At 47.9% G+C, this 24,349-nt stretch overlaps 1 protein-coding gene across 2 annotated transcripts in view; it reads right to left on the reverse strand.

Moving 5' to 3' along the window:
* The window catches only part of LOC144734206 (calcium homeostasis modulator protein 2-like), a 37,951-nt gene extending 16,134 nt beyond the window's left edge, over positions 1-21,817 (reverse strand). The window contains exon 1 of one of the 2 annotated variants that reach the window (XM_078616310.1): positions 21,122-21,817. In XM_078616310.1, coding sequence (XP_078472436.1) covers positions 21,122-21,724 — 603 coding nt within the window. In that variant the 5' untranslated portion in view covers positions 21,725-21,817. The remainder of the gene's footprint in view (positions 1-21,121) is intronic. The other variant, XM_078616309.1, reaches the window with a different exon arrangement.
* Between the last annotated feature and the right edge of the window lie 2,532 nt (positions 21,818-24,349).

Consider the following 24,349-nt stretch of genomic DNA (forward strand, 5'->3'; position numbering starts at 1 on the left):
TGCTACTGGTTGTGACGCCGCGTCGGAAAGGCGGTGGGGTGGTAACATGGAAATTCCCCCCCCCCGATATGGCCGACGCGTGCTACTGGTTGTGACGCCGCGTCGGAAAGGCGGTGGGGTGGTAACATGGAAATTCCCCCCCCGATATGGCCGACGCGTGCTACTAGTTGTGACGCCACGTCGGAAAGGCGGGGGGGTGCTAACGGGTGACTGTCATTGCATGCGTGATTCTAACGGGTGGGGGGGCTGTGCTGGAGCGTAAGTGGGTTAGCCAGTTTTCATGTATAATTGTTGTTAATTCCCCGTTTTCTATGCGGTTCCCTTTTACCCTCGTCGATTCTGTATATATTACGTGATTGTATTTCTTATCGGTCGCCGGTCATTTATTGATGTTGTTGGTTCGGAGGCACACCTTTTCGATGTTTCACAGTTGTGTTACAGCCGGGGACGGCTGTGTGTTTATACAGGGGGGGGTGATGTAGTGACAGAGAAAGGTCACTACTGTGTCGGCCCGTACGAAGGCTGGGGGCCCCAAGGGGGTGCCTGGGGGGTCACGTGGTGGAGGGATCCGGACCCTCCCAGAGGTGGGGGAAGTGAGGCGTGTCCTGGGAAGGGAGGCGTGGCCTGAAGAGAGCCAGCCACGCCGGGGCGGAGCCAGCCACGCCAAACCAAATATAAGCGTGGTGTGAACGCAGAGCGAGGCTGCTGTTGTACTGTACTCCAAGGTGAAGACATCTTCGGTCGTCAAGTCCCGAGTCGTCGTCCTGGGCCAGGCAGGCCGTTGCCTGCCTGGTCCAGTCTGTGTCGTGTTCCAGAGTGTTAGTGAGTTGAGGAAGGTGGTCACCACCTCATGTAGAGTGTTATATTATTTACCGTTTAATAAATAGTGTTGCCTCCAAGTTGCGTGTGTGTGCACCTAATTTGAACCTACTACAAAACCCTAGGAATATACGTGGTAATAACAATGCTAAATCAAATTCTCAGGTTTTTTCGGTAAAGTCACGTAGGTAAAACATTAAAAGTAATGAAAGTAAAATAAAACAAAACAAAAATAAAAATAAAATTCACGACGTTTCGGAGGCAACACAAGTCTCCGTCATCAGGTGGGACCGTCACAGCCAGATTAGCTGCATCAAGTGAAGCAATGATTCAAGATGTAATCCCTTATAAGCAAGTTGAAGGGGGGGAGGAGAGGGGGGGGGGGAGTTCAACAATGTTTTACCTACGTGACTTTACCGAAAAAACCTGAGAATATGAATCATTGCAGTCACGAAAGCTTCAAATCTAGAATTAATGCTAAATCAAATCTTGGATAAACACAAACCAAATAATAATTATGAAGTATTAGATCGAGGGTCATCCAGAAGAATAAAAAAGGCGAAATAGGTCAATCACACATAACCAAGATAAAATGTATTCTATAGAGAAAGCCTCCCAGCCGCCTTTGTCTTCCAGAAGCATGTGGTAGCAATACTATCATAAAAGGAGAGACTGCGGCCCTCATTGAGAGACAAAATGTAACACCCGACCGTGAAGGAATGAAGGAGCCAGGCATTGATGAAACAGCTTATCACTCCATTAACAGTAGAACAAACACACACGTACCCAAAACAGCGGGGGACCCAAATCTCCCCGGACGAGGGATGATGAAACAGGCAACGTTTTTTTGGGTTCTTTTAACACAACGGTAAAAGTCCAAAACTTAGCGACAAGAATAAGTGGACATCATAGACTGCCAACACACTCACTCCGATTAAAAACCATGCTACAATCAACATTAGTGGGTTATTATTTCAATACTAATGTTATTCACCTTATTTTTATTCTTCTTCTATCTACGCGACTTTACCGAAATAGGCCGCTGTCGGTAGCCTAAAAGAGGCCTAGAAATAGGGTTTCGTTCCACCAAGTGGGGCACTACCTACTTTTTTTATAATTAACATCAGAAATATATAGAGATTCCTTAGGAAAAATTCTCCGCACACAACCTTGCAGTTTTTGTGAAAAATTATGCTAAAGGTGCCCATTTTGAAAAAAAGGGAAACCATAGGGAATTTTGCACTTTCAAACCTGTTTATCATATAAACCCAAAAATGCAGAATTACCACTTGAAGTACAAAATAAACCAGTTTGAAATGTGTGATATACCTGAAGTTGCTATCTATGCACAGTAAACATGATAAGATTATCAAGAAAACTTCTACTGTAGCATTAACATCCCAATTAATTCTCATTATGTTGTTCCAATTCAAAGGTAATATTTGAGGTAAAATCTGAATAACAAATAGAATTAAGCCAAAATATAATATATAAAAAAAACACTTTTCAAAATAACACATTTAATGGTGAATTGTCAATTCGCATACACGAGCAGTAACTGCACTACATGTACATATTCACAAGAATGATTATTGTAAACAAGATTTAATTTGTATTGATTTATATTAAATATATATGTCCTATATTAATTTTATTATCATATACACATCACTAAATATCAAGATCACTGTCCTCACTATCAGATTCACATGAAACAATATCCTCAGTTAATCTCACATTGTCACAATGAACACATTTACATAGATCAGTGCAAGCCAAGCCAGCCTTATGGCATGAGCACCTTCCACCTGTACAAGTACCAGACTTACACCCACAGTGGAGTAACCCCAAAATCTGTTGAGGAGCTGGATCTTAAGTCATCCATGATATGATGAGATCACCATCCTTGACAATACATCCAAAGCCGTCTGGACTGGGAGCATTTATAAAAAGATCCAATGCTCTCCTGTGGATTGCAGCTTGGTAGTTAGCACGCTTGAAGTGCTCTGTAAGTGCATCTTTTGTTGGAGGTAATGCCTGTTCGAAAGAGGCCTGGACAGAACCTATTGTATCTGGCCAAATTAACATCTGATACCTTTTCTCCATACAGCTCACACACAAAACGTTATATGGTCACAAATGTGGTGCTGTCCATTTCAAATTGCCTCCCAAGAGCAATAAATGCACTGATGTACTCTGCATTTCCAGACACTATATTTAGTGGTTTCTCTTTTCCTTTCCCATAAAAGGAACTAGATGAGTCACAGCCAGTGAATGTGTGTAGTCCTATCAGTGCCTCTGTTAGTGAAGGACCCAAAGCAGAACCAATAGCCTAGAGATCTAACATTCTTTGCCTGTTTTTTGTTCCTGTCAGAAGTACATCTTTGCTGAGGGAAGCTTAGCCATTATTGAAAGTGAAATGATAGCAACATCAGTGTCAGGACTCTCGATGATTATCTTATTATAAAGTTCACTCCAGTCATGTTTTGCATGAAGTAGGAGCCTCGTGTCAGCTTCTTCATGCTCACAAGTCAAATATTCTACCTCTTTGACAGACAATGCCATATTTAAGAGTGAGTTGATGACATACATTTCTGTGTGCCACAAAGATAGCTATGTCTTTTCCAGCTGCTTGTAAAGGCACAGTTCTCCATGTCTCAAAGAGAAAGTCTGTCAAGGCTTCTTTATTTTCACCACTGGCTAGACACTTGGTCCACTGAATTGGAGTCTTCTGCTTGATGCTGTATATTTGCAGTAATTGTTGTCCAGCAACAGCACGTCTTGATAGTTCAGCATTTTTGATGCTCACTGCCGGGTAGCGATCAATGACAAAATCGACCCTTGGACAACTGAATTTTCTACCCATCTTAATCATAAGTTGAAGAAGATCATCAGCAAGCTCACCGAATGTGTCTGGTATATTCTTGAGACTCCTGATCAATGCCATGCCATGCCATCTATCAGTAGGGCACCATTATCATCAACAGTCTTGTTCACATGACAGTCCTTGTACTTTGATTCTAAACAAGCTAGAAGAGCAGCCTTATTTGTTTTGGCTAATGAACCATCAGTGCTTGCTAGCGGGGATGAGATATTGCCAAGTGAATGTCAGAATCTCTTTCAAGTTTACAGACCGGGATTGACTTATCCCTAACAGTCGTGCAAAGAGTCTCCTGTCATTTTTTTGAATTACTTGATTTCCATCTTTTGTCTTGGATGATTTCTTCATTTGATCCCCAAACGTAGTGAGCTTCAAGGACTTTATTGGAGAGAAGAAGTCTGTTTTTGATGACTGGACTCGATCTTGGATGAAATTTTTCAGAGCTGTTTCACCTTTATCACAAGTACTTTGTATGTCATCTCTGACAGTCTTTGTAGCAACACCACCAGAGCTAATACATACAAGATCTTCACGAGGCAGGAAGGGATTGATCATAGACTCAACCGCTGAAACCAAAAATATAACAGCAGCATTGTCTTTTGCAATTCTTGTTGCATCTAACTCTTTATGACCCCTCTCTTCATGTTGCATTCCAGCCATCATTTCACACTGCCTTGTAATTGCAGAACGTTCAGGATGAGACAGTATCCATCGCTGGACGGCACCTCTGTTCAATGTTATCCCAGTTATGTCGCCTTTGGTCTTTGAATCACGGTTGCAGGTTTGTTCTATTGCTTTGTCACAAGCTATGGATGAGAACCTGCTAGCATCCTTACGCTGTACTGTCCAGTTTCCTTTTGCAGTAACGTCTTCATAGCAGTGTGGATGAGTCTTTGGAAAATTGATCATCTCGACCCAATATGCTCATAGGTACCTTGCATAATTTTGGCGGTCATATGCAAAATACCATGCCAGCACTGTTGCTAAGTGAAGGCTCCAGTCAGTCTCTGGTTGCGCTAATGAAACTCAGTAACAGTTGAACCATTTCAATGTATGAGCTCCAAAGTCCAAAGGTGGGAATAACAGAGTTCATCTCATGTACATATCTATCATAGCAGGACAGCATATCTGATAATATGTCAGACACTGAGTTAGATGAAAATCCTGCCTCAGACTTGTACTCTCGTACTAGATCTTCCATGGCTGATATGTAACGAGTGTGCTGTTGCTCAGGAAGGGACTGAAGAAATGACCTCAACCGCAAGATATGCATTGCCTCAAATAGGAGTTTGTGTGCACGAATGCTACGGTTGTAGTGATGTCCACTAATGACTCCATTTATTGAGCCAACAGCTACCACATTTGATTCAATCAGCATATCCTGTAGTCCTGCTTCTTTGAAACGTTTGCCTATCACTGCCATAAAGGACATGGCTGTGTGGAACTCACCTTAATCGAGCTTGATCGCCGCTATCAGATGAAGCTGCACTGCTTACGTCCTCAATGTTTACATGTGCGTAGTGATATTGGCTTGATTTTGGCTCAGACCTACTTACATTTTCGATGCTGATTGGTTGAAAATCTAGCTCAACAGTTTTATATATCTCAATACGCAGTCAATATAGTGCGCCAATAAATTACACTTTTCTCATTAACTGCAGGATAATGCGTGGAGAACTTTTTGCTTGGATACCTTTTATTAACATTGAACATATTGAGCAAAAGAAAAAGTAGTGCCCCGTTTGTCGGAACGAAACTGAACGATACAGCTCACGTACAGCGGCCTAAAAGAACCAAAGAATTAATTATGGATAAACATAAACCAAATAATAATTATGAAGTATTTCACCGAGGGTCATCCAGAAGAATAAAAAAAGTCGAAACAGGTCAATCACACAACCAAGATAAAATGTATCCCATAGAGAAAGAGCCTCCCAAGTGCCTTTGTCTCCTAGCAGCACGTGATAGCAAGAAATCGCATACACATGCAGAGGGCATCTCGCCTTAAAAAGAAAAATCAAACACAATGAAGGAATTCCAAACCACGATGCAGTGTTTACAATACTTCCTACAAAGATACCTTGAGTCACTTACAGAATCAGAACTACAAAAGTGGTACGGTATCAAGCTAAAAGAGGTAAAAAAATATTTCCAAACAGTACAACAGAACACGACTTCAAAAAGCCACAACCACCCCTCTGTGAGAGGCAAAAGAATGTAACACTCACCGGGAGAGAAGAGGGGGGGGGATGCCACCGGACAGGGGGAACCCCTCCCTCCAGAGAAATTATTACAAGTTGAAAAACTAGATGTAATGGGTTAAATTTAGGCGCATACACTTCTTGGGAGGCAACACTCATTTATTAATGAACACAACGTTTACTCAACAGTTACTCTTACTCTACACATAGGGTGGTGACCACCGACCTGCCCTAGCTAACACACACTTGTCTCTTAGCTACTTCAGCGTGACCCAGCCAGGTGGCTGCTGGCGGTCCACTCACTGTAGGCCTTCTCTTCTTGGCATCTTCACGAGGCATCTTCATTCTCCACAGGAACAGCCCCGAACCTCCTGAGGCGGCTGCTTATATGGGCCTCGACGTGCCCGGCCCGGGCCCCACCCCGGCCATGCCTCCCTTTGAGCACCCTCTCGAAGCCCCCCCTGCTGTCCACGTGCCCCCCGAGGTCCCCCTGGACCCCCGGCCCCCACTGGGATCCGGTCACGTGTCCAGCACCGGCCCTTACGTCATTCCCACCTCCAGCCGGGATGACGTCATGTGTGTGTGTAGACCCGGCAAAACAACCTCCTACCTCCTCACGGTGCCGGACGGGCAACACTGTCGTGGGCAGTGCTGTGGGGGGAGGGCCAATGCCCATTGGCCTCTCCCCTCATGGCGTCTGTGACCACCACAGTGGCTAAACGGGGGCTCTGGACGGGTGCGAGGGGCTGGTAACCCCTCCACCTTCAATTAACCACCACTAAACTACGAATTAAACATAAACCTGTAACTAATAAGCTTGTGCCGGAGGCCCCGGGGGGTCAGGCTTTTATGACGTCTCCTGGCCAAACCCAATTTGGCGGAGCCAGGAGATTGAATTTTCACCCTCGGGGCTCCTCCAGAAACAACGAAAAACCATTGCGGATGGCCACGTGGAATGTTCGAATGCTCACTGCAGAGGAGAGGCTGCCACTCCTCTGTCGGGAGCTGGACCGGTACCGCCTGGATCTTTGTGGCATTCAGGAGGTCTGGTGGACCGGTTCTGGATCCTGCCACCATGAGGGGTGGACAGTCCTCTACTCGGGGCAGGAGACTGCCAAACAACAGGGTGTGGCTCTTCTTCTGAACAAAAGAATTAAGGGGGCGTGGGAGCGTGGCGGTGAGGTGTGGGAAGCTGTAAGCCCCAGGATACTTTGGGCTCGCCTTCCCATCAATCAGAGGCGAGGAGTGGTGGTCGTGGTTACTTATGCCCCCACCAAAGACAAACATCCGTGGAGGGATGCAGGCAAAGCCGATGAGTCAGATGCTTTCTATGACCTCCTGTCACAGGTGCTGGCTAAAGTGGCCACTCGGGACAGAGTCATCTTGTTGGGTGACTTCAATGCCCGAGTTGGTCATGATGCTGGCACCTGGTCTGGAGTGATTGGAAGGCATGGGCCAGATCAGCTCAATAATAACGGTAGGAGGCTGCTAGATTTTTGTGCAGCCCATGGGCTTGTAATTACCAACACGCTCTTCCGGCATCGGCGCATCCACACAACATCATGGATACATGCCGGGTCCAAGCAAGAACATCTGCTGGACAACATAGTGACGGACCAGCGGATGCGAGCCCATGTCCTTGACACCAGGACCTACCGTGGAGCTGATCTGCCCTCTGACCATCGACTAGTCATCTGTAAGATGCGCCTGCCATTTTTCCACTCCGGTGGTGGGTGTACACCCAGGACCCCATTCAAACCAAAAGTGGCCTGGTCTCAGTTAGCTGATGAAAGTTGCAAGCGAGAATTTCATCATCGCTTGCAGCTGGGGTTGGCATCGTCCCCCACTCCACCTGATGTCGAGGGTAAATGGGCGAGGTTTAAGACTGTGACTCATGCAGCTGCAATGGCTGCTTTGGGTACGCGGTCCAGACCTCCCCAGAAACCCTGGCTGACAGAGGAGGTGTTCAGGTTAATTGAGAAAAAGCGACAGGCCCACTCTGATCGCCTACAGCATCCCACGTCAGAGAATGAGGAGGTTTATCGCAGCCTTCGCTCGGAGGTTCGGAGAGCCGTAAGGCGCTGTAAGGATGGGTGGTGGTCGCGGGTTGCTGAGGAGATGGAGTCTGCCTCAGTGGCCCGCGATCACAAATCACTATTTAACTCCATCAAAAAAGTAACCTGCAGCGCCACACCTATTACCATCATTAGAGGAAAAAACGGTGATCCAATCTCCGACCCCCAGGAACAGGTTTGCAGATTTGCTGAGCATTTCTGTGAGGTCCTGGGGGAGGGAAAATCTCTTAGCCAGGAAAACATCATGGCACAAAGTGGGGATAACCCTGCTGAGGCTACGGTGCCTCAAATATTGGAAGAGGTCACCCCCTGTGAGTGGCTGGCTGAGGTGCCAGCTGTTGAGGAAGTACTGAGGGCGATCCGGAGTCTGAGACCAGGGAAGGCACCGGGCAGAGATGATCTCCCAAGCGAAATGCTGAGGGAGGGTGGCGTTTGTGCACAGACTGCCCTATATGACATCATAACAACAGTCTGGACCACTGGACGGGTTCCGCAGGACTGGAAGGATGCCCTGGTGGTCCCCCTCTTTAAGAAGGGGGACCGTACCGACTGTAACAACTACAGGGGCATCTCACTCCTCAGTGTGCCGGGAAAGGTCCTGGCAAGGATTATTCAACATCGCCTTGCTAGGCACGCTGAGGAGAGGCTTGCGGAGCCCCAATGCGGTTTCAGGAAAGGGCGGTCCTGCACAGATGCCATATTTTCTGTCCGTCTGCTACAGCAGAGGTGTAGGGAATTCCAAAAAGACCTACATCTCTGCTTTATTGACCTGGTCAAGGCCTATGATACCATCAGTAGGACTGGGCTCTGGGTTGTTCTTCATGCTTTCGGAGTCCCTGACCCTCTGCTCACGATCATTAAGGACCTTCATGATTGGTGAGCGGGCCCGGGTAAAACTACGTGGCCGGGAGTCGGAGCCTTTCCCTGTACACCTTGGGGTGCGACAGGGATGTCCTCTGGCTCCCACATTATTTAACATCTATTTCGACTGCGTAGTTCGTGAAGCCTTCAATAGCTGTACCGGGGGAATTTCCATTTGTTACAGATATAATGGGAGGCTGATCGACGCCCGGGTGCGATCAAGGGATGGCTCCCTATTGGTCAACCACGTTATGTATGCCGATGATTTGGTAATAGCTGCTCATTCAGAAGAGGAGTTGGAGACGCTGCTGCTGGGACTGGAGCATGCCACTAAGAGGTGGGGCCTTACCATCAGCCCCACCAAAACTAAGCACCTGCCTGGGTATTTTGTACCATCGGACACTCCACCCCCACAACTCCCAATTGGTGATGGGGCAGTTGTGGAGAGAGTGGAGAGTTTCCCATACCTGGGCAGTGTGCTTATGACCGGCTCCAGTTTATCAGCAGAGGTCTCACTCCGAATCAGTCGAGCGGCAATATCTTTTCATCGGTTGCGTAACGCTGTGTGGAAGCTACCTGGTCTGTCGCTCCGCACGAAGCTTCAGGTCTTCTCGGCCACGGTCATTCCCTCCCTTCTCTACGCTTGCGAAACGTGGACCCCCCTAGTGGAGCATCTTCGCCGGTTGGAAACATTTAGGCTGGCCTGCCTACGATCCATCCTGGGTTTAACCAGGCTGGATTGTGTGAGGAGCTCACAAGTCCTTGAAAGATCTGGGCAAAGTCCCATCAGTGAGCTCCTCCGGCAGGCAAGGCTGCGTTGGCTGGGTCATGTAGCCCGCATGCCCAGCCACCGCATGCCTAAACAGCTTTTGTTCGGCCGGATCGAGAGGGCTAAACGGGCACGGCACGGGCTGGAGAAGAGATGGAGTGATGTGGTACAGGAGGATGTGGAGCTGAGTGGACTTGCCGATGACTGGTACCAGCGGTGTCAAGATCGGCCTCAGTGGAGGAGGATCGTGAAGGACGCTACTGGGCAGTTGGAGGCAGTCGCCCTCCAGCAACAACGGAGGGCGGAGGAGCAACGCTCACAACAACGAGCGGAGCGCCGGGTGGCTAAAGCACAGCAAGTTGGTACAGTAGGGGGCACAGGTGGTGCATCAGCCAGTCATCTCGGTCATCTCGGTCAGTCGACCCGTGGCACCTGGGTCTGCCCCGTGACCTCCTGCCAGCGGGCGTTCGACATTTCACGTGGCCTCAAGGTGCACATGGCCTGGCACAAGCGTCGTGGTGACGTCACCGCCACTTAGTGGCGAATGGCGGTTGTTGTTGTTGTGTAGACCCACATGGTAGTAACGCTCCCGGCACAGTGACGTCAAACGTGTGCACACAGTAATTATACCACAATCATTACACACGGATGAAAAGGTGGCTTGAGGAGGGGGACAGGAATCAGGCCAGGGTAAGACTTAACAGATGGCTTAATAAATCAGAACATACACACACACACGGCCACACGTACAACTTCCCCCACAGCAAAGAGTGAAATCAAAGGAAGTTCCGGTCCTTTGTGAGAAGGCGAGCCAAGGGGGAGAGAATTTCAGATATAAACAGTGACACGACACACACAATTCAGCACTGCAAGCGGCAAGCTCTGGGGTGGGACTCTGCAATCGACCAAGGATGGCGAGGCTTGACGAGTAGCGATGTATCACCGAGTACGAGTTCGGTGCTGACAGAAGAAGTATCACTCAAAGTTATTCTACACTGAGTGCCAGCTCCCACCCGGCAGCTGCACGATCAAGGAGAGATAGAGTAACGAGAAACAACAAGCAATCAACCGGGAGAAAGGGCAGAAAGCGCCAAGCATCGACCAAGCCAGCATCGCAGAGAACCAGCTGCATGCGCAATCGGGCATCGCCAGAGAGCACGGAGCCAGAGAGAGAGCGCAGCAGCGCCACCAGCGCCACCGAGCAAGGGTATCAGCTGCCAGCGGACAAGCGGCGAGCGCTATCGAGCACCTTCAAAAGACAAGTGTCGTGCCGACTCAGATCATCAAGCAGGGGAAAGAGCCTGACCAGCCGCCCGTGAGGAAGAGGACAGCGCCGGTGAGAGCGCCGTGGGTTCGACCCACAAACACCGACCAGCACCAGCTGGGAACCAAGACAAGAGTGAGGGACGAGCTGTGGGCGCTATCTGACGACGAAATCATCGCGCACCACCGACGGCGAGCGTCGTGCCTACCCTCTTCCTCCAGCAGTGGACAAGCAGCTGCAGCTGCTGCCGTGCGAGAGAGAGTGAGGACGCCGTGTGTATGACCCTCCCCCACAACACATTGCCCGGCGTCTGCTTGACATAAAGAATTGATCAAGGAGACAAAACCACCAACACACACAAAGCACATACCCGGACTAATAAGAAGACTAATGATAAGAGTGCATAAACTGAGCTGATCATGAAGAACATTGATGCCCATTGAGTTACGTGGATACGGTCGTTTAGAAGTATTTTAGTCGTTAGTTTTGTTAATTGCATAACTGTACCAATGAATTCATTGACGAAACTAAACGTTTAGAAACCTACGTTACGAATCTACACACTCACAGGTAGACTATTGTGTTGAAATCTTTCTTTTGATCAGAGAATCTTGCCCACGAATTTATTGAAGCCTTAAAAACACATTCCTGCCGATGGAGCTGGTAGGATCGTTGGGTTGCTCGGTCAATGACCAGAGTCAACGGCGGCGGTCCAGCTGGACAAAAGCTGTTTAGCATGCAGTGGCTAGGCATGCGGGCTACATGACCCAGCCGGAGGAGCTCTCCGATGGGACTTTGTCCAGATCTTTCAATTATATGTGAGCTCCTCACACAATCCAGCCTAGTTAAACCCAGGATGTATCGTAGGCAGGCCAGCCTTCAGGTTCAGCAGCAGCACCTCCAACTCCTCCTCTGAGTGAGCAGCTATTACCAGATCATCGGCAAACATAACATGATTGAGCAATAGGGAGCCATCCCTTGACCGCACCCGGGCATCGATCAGCCTCCCATTGTATCTGTACCAGATGTAAATTCCTCCGTGGTCAAATTAATAGATCTTCTTGGTTCTTTCGGTAAAGTCACGTAGAAGGGAAGTAATAAAATAATAAAAAATAATAAAATAATTCTCACGACGTTTCGGCCACAACGCAAGCAGCCGTCCTCAGGTGAAGAATGAAACACCAAGCTTGGAGCGTATATTTAAGCTGGGTTGGAGGGGGGGAAGAATAGCGCCTTGACAAAATAATTAACATATCAAGAGGAATTTAGCATATTTATGGGAAATGCTTAGGAGGTGGACGGGGGGTTTTCAAAGTCATATTATGCCCATGCATTATGCAGGATTAGCAGCATCAAAGGGAGGGGATGGGGGTAGCATTAACAAAGGGAAGGAATGTTAATAGTATGTAGCTGCAGTTACTAAACAACCACGTAAAAAAACTAAAGAATAAACTACATAGTATCATCAGTATACTAAATATACTCTTCAATAAGCTGAGCTACTAACAGTAAGTAATACATTACAATTCTATGTCACAAAAAATATAATATGCTTCCAGCTAAACTTTTTTCTCTTACATCACACGGGTTTACCCCGTATTATATACTACCATAGACAAACCCAACATTAAATTATATACTGTATTACTATACACCACTCTATACCTTCGTCTATAATATTACCCCAAGTATTATTCTACCCACCCTACTAAATACCACACTGCTGTATATTCACTATACAATTACGATACTGTATATTACCTTATACATTGTATTAAACATTACAATTTTATACTATTTATACAATCTGCTATACACTATACCATTGACCGTCGCATGAAAGATACTAAGAGGAAGCATTAAAACCAACAAAATCATTTCTGATTCAACCGCATTAATTGATCAAAAAAACAGTTCTCGTTGAAACCTTCTGCAGCCAGGCCACCAAGATTATATGGCCTTCCAAAGATACATAAATAAGATACACCTCTTCGTCCCATTGTCTCTACTATCAACTCCCCCACCTATAAACTGGCTCGTTTTTGTCTGAAATCCTGCGGCCTTTCACTGGAAAAACCACCTCTGCGGTACTAAACTCTATGGACCTGGTATCGACAATCAAGGAAATTTGCCTGTCCCCAGACGACCTGCTTGTCAGTTTTGATGTGGTTTACTTATTCACCAAAGTTCCTGTACCTGACACCATCGCAATCATTGAAGACTTGGTTCATCAAGGACTGAATACTGGGGTACCCCCCCTGGTGAGACACTGCTTAACCAATACATACTTCACCTGCAATGGAACTTTCTACAAGCAAACTGAGGGCACCCCAATGGGCTCCCCCCGTCTCCGGTTGTAGCCAACGTTTTCATGGAGAAATTTGAGACTGACGCCATCCAGACTGCAACTACGCCCGACCTTATGGAAGAGGTACGTAGATGACACTTTTGTCATCTGGCTACATGGCCGGACTGCTCTCGACCAATTCCTTGACCACATCAATTCCATACACCCAGCCATCAGATTCACCATGGAAGTCGAAAAAGATGGCAAGCTACCCTTTTTGGATGTCCTAATTAAAAGGAGACCTGATGGTTCAATGAGCCATTCTGTCTACAGGAAAGCCACCCATACGGATGCTTACCTAAAACCGGATTCCCACCACCATTCATCCCAGAAGAACTCCCTCATCAAGACTCTATACCATAGAGCCCAATGCATCTCCGACCAGGAACACATTGCCAGTGAACTCAAAACACGTACGCCAAGCTCTTAAGACTAATGGTTACTCCGACTACACAATCCGCAAAGCCATCACTCCAACCAACAAGAAGGATCCTGTTGAGGAGCCTTTCAAAACCATCACCTTACCCTACATTGCTGGTGTCACAAAAAAGATCTCCAAAATCCTGATTAAACACAAGATCCAGGTCCGATTCACAGTACATAAAATCCGAGATCTGGTCCCGTCTGTAAAAGATGTGGTTCCAGACATACAGTACCCTGGCGTCTACAAACTAAGTTGCCTCTGTGGTAGCAGTTACATTGGAGAAACCAAACGACATGTCTCGGATCGCATCCGTGAACATAAAGCAGACTTGAAACACGGTAGGACAAAGACCTCGGCCGTGGCAGATCACTGTTACAACTCAGTGGGCTCACATGACATTGACTTCTCCAAGACAGAGGTTCTCTGCAAGCCATCTGGCTACCATGAGAGATTCGTTCATGAGGCGATCCACATATACAAACGGAGACAATTTCAACCGAGAAGATGGATTCTGGCTCAGCAATGATTGGAAGGACGTAATAAACCATTTCGGATCTTAACTGATTGTGTTCACGTTTACGGTGACTTTCAGACCGCAGTTCACTCACTGGCATTGACTATATATCTTGTATTCTCCACAGGAAATGGATTCTTTGCTCCGCTGCAAATCTCCCTTTCACCACTCTCCCATTGACATATTTCGTTGCTTCCTCTTAGTATCTTTCACGCGACGGTCAATGGTATAGTGTATAGCAGATTGTATAAATAGTATAAAATTGTAATGTTTAATACAATGGAAAAGGTAATATACAGTATCGTAATTGTATAGTGAATATACAGCAGTGTGGTATACAGTAGGGTGGGTAGAATAATACTTAGGGTAATATTATAGACGAAGGTATAGAGTGGTGTATAGTAATATAGTATGTTATTTAATGTTGGGTTTGTCTATGGTAGTATATAGTACGGGGTAGACCCGTGTGATGCAAGAGAAAAAAGTTTAGCTGGAAGCATATTATATTTTTTGAGACGTAGAATTGTAATGTATTACTTACTGTTAGTAGCTCAGCTTATTGAAGAGTATATTTAGTATACTGATGATACTATGTAGTTTATTCTTTAGTTTTTTTACGTGGTTGTTTAGTAACTGCAGCTACATACTATTAACATTCCTTCCCTTTGTTAATGCTACCCCCATCCCCTCCCTTTGATGCTGCTAATCCTGCATAATGCATGGGCATAATATGACTTTGAAAACCCCCCGTCCACCTCCTACGCATTTCCCATAAATATGCTAAATTCCTCTTGATATGCAAATTCTTTTGTCAAGGCACTCTTCTTCCCCCCCTCCAACCCAGCTTAAATATACGCTCCAAGCTTGGTGGTGTTTCATTATTCACATGAGGACGGCTGCTTGCGTTGTGGCCGAAACGTCGTGAGAATAATTTTATTAGGTTTTATTTTTATTATTTTATTACTTCCCTTCTACGTGACTTTACCAAAAGAACCAAGAAGATGAATCACTGCAGTCACGAAAGCTTTAAATCTAAAATTAATAGATGTTAAATAATGTGGCAGCCAGAGGACATCCCTGTCGCACCCCAAAGTGAACAGGGAATGGCTCCGACTCCCGGCCACGTAGTTTTACCCGGGCCCGCTCACCATCATGAAGGTCCTTAATGATCGTGAGCAGCGAATCAGGGACTCCGAAAGCAGGAAGAACCCAGAGCCCAAGCCTCCTGATGGTATCACAGGCCTTGACCAGGTCAATAAAGCAGAGATGTAGGTCTTGTTAGAATCCCCTACACCTCTGCTGTAGCAGACAGACAGAAAATATGGCATCTGTGCAGGACCGCCATTTCCTGAAACCACATTTGGGCTCCGCAAGCCTCTCCTCAGCGTGCCTGGCAAGACGATGTTGAATAATTCTTGCCAGGACCTTTCCCGGCACACTGAGAAGTGAGATGCCCCTGTAGTTGTTACAGTCTGTGCGGTCCCCCTTCTTAAAGAGGAGGACCCCCAGGGCATTCTTACAATCCTGCAGAACCCGTCCAGTGGTCCAGACTGTTGTTATGATGTCATGTAGGGCAGTCTGTGCACAAACGCCACCCTCCCTCAGCATTTTGCTTGGGAGATCATCTCTGCCCGGTGCCTTTCCTGGTCTCAGGCTCTGGATCGCCTTCAGTACACGGGCACACACTGTCGCACACTCAGTTTCACACACATGTGCTCGCACACATAGACACTCCCAGTGGGATGCTGGGACTCATTACATCTTGCAGAGGATCGCTGCGCTAAACAAAATAGTTCCACAGTTTGGTTCGCAAGCACGAGTTCGCCAGTCGGATGGTTAAAACAAACTTATCTTATGGAAGCTCATTCCTAAGTGTGAATGTTCATAACATAAGTCGGGGACTGCCTGTATTCAATAGCTGCTGCATTAAAATGAGAGATTTCCATGGGTCATCATCAGCATAATGTTTCACTAACACCACCCTGGTTTATAAATTAGGCGAGGTGTCTGAGTGGCAGGGATCAGAGCGCTGCGCTTAACTGGGAACCTCGAAGATCCTGGGTTTTAATCCATGAAACGACCTCAAATTAAACTGCGTGCTCTTAAGTATAGTGAGTTGATGATCTCGGTCGTAAACAATGACTGCGCATTAAATGTGACAATAAATTTCGTGCACCACTTAATATGCATACATTTCTACTCTTAGAAGTTAAAATATTAGTTTGAATGTCCATCGAAGGAAATCACTCACAGTAGCAGAGTGGGTAAGAAGGTGCTACCCCTTACTGTTTGGACCAGAGGTCACTTGAACAGATGTAAGAAATATATTTGACATCTGCTGATTGCCTAACACGAAGAGTTGTACTGCACTGCACAAAACAGGGGAAATGGAGACAAGACTACAGAAGAACATGTTCATGATTCTGTTAACGTGACTTTTATTGGATGTTTAAAGCAACTTTCACATCAACACTGTGGGGCCTGATCATCAGCTCCACAAAACATGATCTGCCAGGGTATTGTGTCAAACACTTCACCCCCTCATCTGTTCATGAGTGATGGGGCAGTTAGAGTGAGTGGAAGAGTTCCCAGGCCGGGGTAGTGTGTATGACTAGTTCAGGTTTGCCAGTAGAGGTTTCATTCTGAATCAGTTGAGCAGCTTTATATTTTCATCAGCTGTGTAACGCTGCATAGAAGCTACCTGGTCTCTTGCTTCATATAAAGCTCCAGAGCTTCTCAGCCACAGTTGTGCTCTCCCTTCTTTACATTTGCGAAACCTGGACCCCTCTAAACGAGCATCTTCAATGGTTGAAATATTCAGGCTGGCATGCCGACAATCCATCCTGAGTTTAACACTGCTGGATTGTGTGAGGAGCTCACAGATCCTTAAAAAGATTGGGACAATCTCATAAGCGTAGCCCGCATGCATAGCCACTGCATGCCCAAGCAACTTCTGCATAGCCGGATAGATGGGGATAAACAGGCATAGTACGGGCTCGAAAATATATTGACTGATGTTGTACTGTGGGACGTGGAGCTAATTGTACTTGCCGATGACTCGTACTAGTGGCATCAAGATCGGCCTCTGTGGAAGAGGTTCGTGAAAGATGCTCCTAGGCAGTTGGGGGCAATCACACTCCAGCAGCAAGAGCACGAAGGAATGAAGCTCACAACAATGAGCAGAGCACCGGGTGGCCAAAATAAGCAGCTTGACACAGTGGGGGGCACAGTTGGTGTATCTGCCAGTCATCCGAGTCAGTCAAACCATGGCACCTGGGTCTGAACTGTTAACTCTTGCCAGTGAGCCTTCGACACTTTACATGGCCTGTATCTGTCTGTCATAACAGTCGGTCAACCTAAACACACCTGGGTCTGTCCCGTAACCTTCCAGCAATCCCTCCACACTTCACGTGGCCTCAAAGTGCACCTAGCCTGGCACAAGCACTGTAGTGACGTCATCACCACTAAATGGTGAATGTGTCTTTATGTGTGTATTTGTGAAAGCGTGTGTGGATAGAATGGCAGACTCGAGGCTGGTCTCGACCACCCCTACGTTCTAAGAAAATTTTACACAATCCCATTGTGTATATGCCATAGGGAATCGGAATTTGGACAAATCTTGGCCAAGGTAATTTATAGAATTGCATAAACCGTTTGTTTGGTACTCCCCTCGTAAAACATATACAGCCGCCCCCAGCTTGGAGAGATAGATTTAACAGAGAAAAAACTATATATACAGTACTGTAATACAGAAACAGGAATCTGGCGAAGTTGTTGTTTAGTTCGTTCTTGGAAAGCACGAGTGCTCTGTGTTTACGTGAATATATTATAAGTAGAATGGCGAATTGTGTTGCTGTTAATGGTCTGGGTTGAATGCCTCTGACTAAGCACATTGCATACGCGAAGTTATAAGGTAGTATGTTCTCCTATAAAGCAGTAGTTGCGTTTCTAAAGAACACCACGTTATGGAAAATCGCGTTATAATAAATAATAAAGGTAAAGCACAGTCCATGATAACACACGTGAGATGCATGAGCAGCCTGGACAAAGACTGAGGCATGTGTAGCATCTAGACGCATCCAGCAGCATCCCGCCTGGTGCGATGCTACAGCCGCACAAACGCTTATTCCTACTCGTGTGACGTCGTTCCCTTCCCTTGATTGGATTATATCAAATTCGCATCCGCGTTATAAAACAATTGTGTTCCCGAATACATTCGTCGTGTTATATCCAATTCGCGTTGTGAAAACACGCGGCGTTGTAGAACAGACTGTATATTGCAAGAACTCGTCCAGCTGACGCCGGCCTTTACGCCGGAAGCACTCCCGGTGGACTCAATTGGAGCCAATGTCCAGTTGTGGATTGTATCGGGTTTTTTTCTCTGTTACATTTGCATGTAAATACATCGTTAAATGTATGACTTTTTTGCCAAGCCACCGCTGGATTGGGTAGCTTCCCCACACGCCATGTAGATCGCTGGAGTTATTTAACAACACTTCACGATGCTCATGACTGCAGGTTTGTTTTCGGCAAGAAGCCATAAACATTGTAGAAATAGCGCTGTATAACAAATATATTATATGCAATGTACTCTGCTAACGTCAGAAAAAACTCCTGTTCACTAAAACTATTGTATTTACCAGCGAAAGTTCCACTTAGCTATTACATACTTTTCAGCGGCAGCCTGGCCACATATTAGAGAGCTGATCGAATATGCTTATAACATGTGCGGAATTTAAAGTAGCCAAATCTCTACTACTAAAACTATTTTACAGGTAGGAACAACAGGTTACACACTGCCCACCAGGGATTATTTGTCTGTCGTGCATATGGGGGTGGGAGGGGTGGGGCTGGGTGGAGAGGAGGAAGGGGCTGGGTGGAGAGGGGCTGGGTGGGGAGGATGGGGAGGGGCTGCGGGGGAACAACAGGTTCCACACTGCCCACCAGGGATTATTTGTCTGTCGTGCACGAATGCGCTGTCCAACCAAGTTCCTACCTGCCCACTCCGAAGGAACGTGTATATTTTACCAGCTAAGGCACACTCAGCTATACTGTATAGCGCTTTTGCATGAGTTACCGTGCCAAAAATGATAGCACAACGAGGTGGCTTACGTGGAAATGAATAGCAACCAAATGCTCTAAACACGTGGTTCTAAACGTGGAGAGAAAACCCGGAGGACCCGGAGAAAAAGCCACGCGACCACGGGGATGGAGACACGCAAACTCCAAATACACAGCAGGCGTCACGGTGCGGATCAAATCCGACCTCCTTGTAAGCCAGGCGAGGTAGTTAACATATCGCTACCTTGGTGCCAAATGATCTAAATTCACGTTTCTCAATGTAGAAGGTAAGCCCGGAAGACCTGGATAGAATGCATGACGACCACCGCGCGGAGAGGGAATGTGTGAACTCAAAATACACAACAGGCGTTGTCAGGGTCGGGATCAGACCCACGATCTGCGTACCAGGCGAGCTCCGATGTTTTGTTAGTGATGGTCAACCCATCCAAGTACTGTACTGCTCAAGCTCCACGATGATTATAACTTACGATTAGCTAGCGTGTTTGGACGCAATGCGGGTGATTTGGTCACGTACGTCGTTTTCGCAATCATTGAAACAGCGGGCAGTAATTTTTCTGTCTTGCGCCTATATTTCGGTATAAGTACTGGTCGACTAAATCTAGAGGTAAAACCTCATACTTGACACTATATATCTAAAGATTAAAACATCTGAACTGCCAGAGATCTGGAGGTAAAACCTCTGACTTGACTCTAGATATCTACAAGTGTATATAGCTTCCGTATACTGTATAAAGTGTATATAGCTTCCGTTTATACAGATAAGTGTCTACAGCTGCCGTGTATAAATACGAATATAAAGCGGCTTTGTATATATAGGTATGTATAGATTGTGTATACATCACTGGATATAATTAGTTATTACCAGAGGTGTGGACTCGAGTCATGTGACTTGGACTCGAGTCAGACTCGAGTCATGAATTTGATGACTTGCGACTCGACTTGGACTTGCATAACAATGACTTTGTCCCACCTCTGAGATGTGGACTCGAGTCATGTGACTTGGACTCGAGTCAGACTCGAGTCATGAATTTGATGACTTGCGACTCGACTTGGACTTGCATAACAATGACTTTGTCCCACCTCTGGTTATTACTTCAGCACACCGGCGTGTTGGAGATTAAAGCCACAACATTTACAATTACGACGTATCGCTGGTTATGACAACCCAGTTTAGAGTCTGCAACGCATCGCGCACAAACTTCACGCACGCGCCTTTGCACCCCCATTCACACACACACCCATTCAAAACAGCACTTGCCCCAACAGCAGCCTGAACACTTGGGGCAAGTGCTGTTATTGAATAGCACCTATGAAGGCAGGTTTGGCACGCGAGGGGAAGGGTGGCCAACACTACGCCCAGCCGCCTTAGTCTCCCCAGTGGCGATGTTTTTACGCACCCCACCAAGTACTTATTTGAGGCCGAGTCGATCTAGGCAAGGCCCATGACCGGTTCAGATAATCGTCGCTGGTGTTCGCCGTAAGTGGGAATCGAACTCGGGGCGCCAGGTTCGTAGCGCGCTGACCGCCACAGTACCGCCCCCCACCCAGTCACACACACACACCCACGCACACACCCACGGACCAACACACCCACACCACTCGTCACTAAGTGGCGGTGACGTCACCACGACGCTTGTGCCAGGCCATGTGCACCTTGACTCCTTGAGGCCACGTGAAGTGTCGAAGGCTCACCGACAGGTCTCTTGAAAAGACCCAGGTGCCATGGGTTGGCTGACTGAGACGAGTGGTAGCTGCACCAGCTGTACCCCCTACTGTACTGTGCCAACTACACACACGCGCCCCACTCACACACACAAGCACCCAATTCACACGCCCCCACTCACACACGCACCCAATTCACGTGTCTGTAAAACAATAACGCACCTGTGAAGATGCGCGCAGGAACAAGGCGATTTGCTCGCGAATGTCGTCGTGGGTCTCGTTGGTTACGAGCCCCGGGAACGGCTCCTTGAGCTCCTTGCAGGGGACTCGGGCCAGCATGCTCCGCCTTTGCCTTTCGCCCAGATGGCTCAAGTTTCCCAGCGCGGGAAAGCGAGTCCAGTCCAGGACCTCGGTACCGCCGCAGACGACGTAGCTGCCGTCGAAGAGCGCCAGGATGGGCCACGCCATCGCGGCGAACATGAACGTCACGTTCCTGAACAGAGACGCGCCGACGAAGAACACGAACCGGCAGCAGCAGTTGTCGCAGCCGTACTTCCTTGCCAGGGTGTCCGCGGCTCTGAGGGTCGTGCACAGCTGGATCGTGAAGCCCACGACCGAGACGACTCCGAACGGCGCCGCCAGTGCCCAGAGCGTGTAGCTCCAGTTCTCTGGCGACGTGCAGGGGCAGTGGAAGGCGAAAAGGCCGAACAGGGGCTGAGCGCACGCGATCATCACGGGCATGAGCACGCCCGTGACGAGACTCGGCATGTAGTCCCTGAGAGAAGACGCCAGCTTGAACAGGGAGCCCAACAATCGCCCCGACATGGTTGTAGAGACCCACCCGCTTCGCCGCCGTCGCCGCAATGAAGAGGCTGCGCGGGGTGCCGGGGGAGAAAAAGGTCCGCGCCCTTCTCGCTAAACCGGTCCGACCGAGTCCCCCCCCCCCAGCGGATTGTGTCGAAGGCGCGACCATTTCTCACAGTTGTCGTGGTTACGCATAACTCTGAATGTGCAGTCACGTGTACTGTACTTATTAGATTGAAACCAACTTCAAAATCAACGTTTTTGGGTTTAGATCGCGTTATTTATAAATGTGTCGTAACCCTCCACCACCTGACACGGCCAATCAGTAAAAAAGTGTCACGTTGACAAAAGACAAATAGTTCACTGCTTTAGCCCACCGGTGTGTTGAAGCTTGAAACCACAACATTTACAATTTGAGTACGACGTTTCTCTGGAAATTGCTATAAAAATTTTTTATTCATTTCTCAATCACGGGAAGGCCGCTTCCTTGAACAGCCAAAAGGAACAGGGAAAACAGGAAAACGCATGACCACAACCCGAAACAGGGGATCCTTTTGTAACAAACAGTGCCCTTACTTCAGTAGCACAGAGTACGAGGCGATAGAACTTCCCATCCTACACACCGCAAGGGCCCAGGACTGTTTAAAATTACTTCATTTCTCAATCATTGGTAGACCACTACCTTGAACAGCCAAAAATAACATGAAAAACAGGAGACCGCGTGACCATAACCCGAAAACAGGGGATCCTTGTAACAACCAGCGCCCTTACAGATGCACAATACGTCGCTATAGAACTCCCCATCCTATGCACCCTTTAAGCAAAAAGGCAAAAAAAGTGCTCAGCGTCGCAAAGGAGGATACATTCATTCACCCATCCTCCACGACGGAGGGCATTCTCAACCAGCACAATTCAACCTATGCCACCCGGAGGTGGCGGCCATCTCCCATTGTCTCCCGCTCCACCTCCACCACCCTTTCTAACAGCCCCCTGGCTAGGCGGTATACCTCGGGAGGCGACATATAGATGCCCTTAATCAGCTTCTGGCGCGCCGTCCACAGGGCCTCTTTTATGGCGCCTATGACGGCCCATGCCTGAGCCCAGACCTCACCCACCCTCTGTCTGAACATCCCCCAAATTATATTAGGCGCTGTGGTCTTTACGGGGCAAAAATGGGACAGAAGGGGTCGACATAACTCCCACACCTCCTGGGCAAATAGGCACTGTATGAGGGCATGAGCAGCGCTCTCTCCCAGGCCGCAGCCTCTCGGGCAATCAGGAGAGCGGGCCAATCTGCGGGAACACATAAATAGTCTGCATTCCAGCCTGTCCCATGCGGCTAGCCAGGATAAGTCCCGCTGCCTTTTCGTCAGAGCTGCCGATGTTACATGTTTCCAAATTTGTCGGTGCCGGGTACCCCGAGCACCGGCACCTCTGTACAGACCTCCTTTTTAGACATTTCCGCAAGGACTTCCCTGGGAACCCACGACCCCCGTGTCCGGCCCGGCTCATACTTCGTAATGTATTCGTTCACCACGGTGCACAACCACCCCTGAGGCCAAGCCAGGGGGGTGCCGCGCGGCAACGACGCCATGCCTAGCCGCCTCAGGAGCCACGCCAGTCTGTACTGTACATAAATACGAGGCTTTCACCTGGAGGCCATTGGAGAAATATAGGCGCAGCGTATCAGACAAAAATCGTGTCGAGGATGCACGGGACATTCGGGGCCCCCCTCGCACCGTTCTCGGCACGTTTGTACATTGTTTCTCTTTTCACTCGGTCCATCCCTCCCCCCCCCCCCAGATGAACCTGAAGAACAGGCGTTCCATCCTTTTTGCCATTTGCGCGCCCGGCGGGAACACGTAGGCCAGGTAGATAAGTACCGGGAGGATTTCCACCCTCAAGACCAACATTCTACCTTCCATTGAAAGGCACCTGTCTGCCCAACCAGCCAGCCTGCCCCTCACCATGCTCTCTTTTCCCCTCCAAATCTTTGTCGCAGAGTCCTCCCTATAGAACGTGACTCCTAAGATTTTGATCCCCTCCACCAGGACTGTTATACCTGGCGGGCGACCCTCAAATAACCTGGGGTCACCGAATATCAGCAACTCACTTTTGCTTACGTTCACCTTTAATCCTGAGGCCAAAAATAATCTATCCGCGAGCCCTAGGGCCTCCCATACCGAAGCAACATCCCCACAGAAAATGACAACATCATCCATATACATTGCAATTTTTGCTGGTTCCGTACACCCTGGCATGCTCACCCCTCTAATCAGCCGGCTTCCCCTGACAGCCTGGGCAAAAGGCTCCATGCACATTATGAATAACACAGGCGACATCGGACACCCCTGCCGCACACCGGACCCAATTGGAAACCCTTCCGAGAGGACTCCATTTATTAGCAGGCTACCTGTGAGCTTATGATATAGTTTCCTTATCCAATCAATAAGCTGTTTCCCCACCCCCATTCGCCTCAAAACCGCGAACAAGTAATCGTGCGAGATACTATCAAATGCCTTCTCCTGATCTAAACTGAGTAGTCCCAATGAGTTACCCCTCTCCACAGTGGTTTCTACCACCTCCCTCAACAGGACGAGGTTATCGGATATCCGCCTGCCCGGGACCGCACATTTATGGTCAGAC

This window comes from Lampetra planeri, chromosome 50, assembly GCF_965212315.1.
Source record: "Lampetra planeri chromosome 50, kcLamPlan1.2.h2, whole genome shotgun sequence".
Taxonomy (NCBI): domain Eukaryota; kingdom Metazoa; phylum Chordata; class Hyperoartia; order Petromyzontiformes; family Petromyzontidae; genus Lampetra; species Lampetra planeri.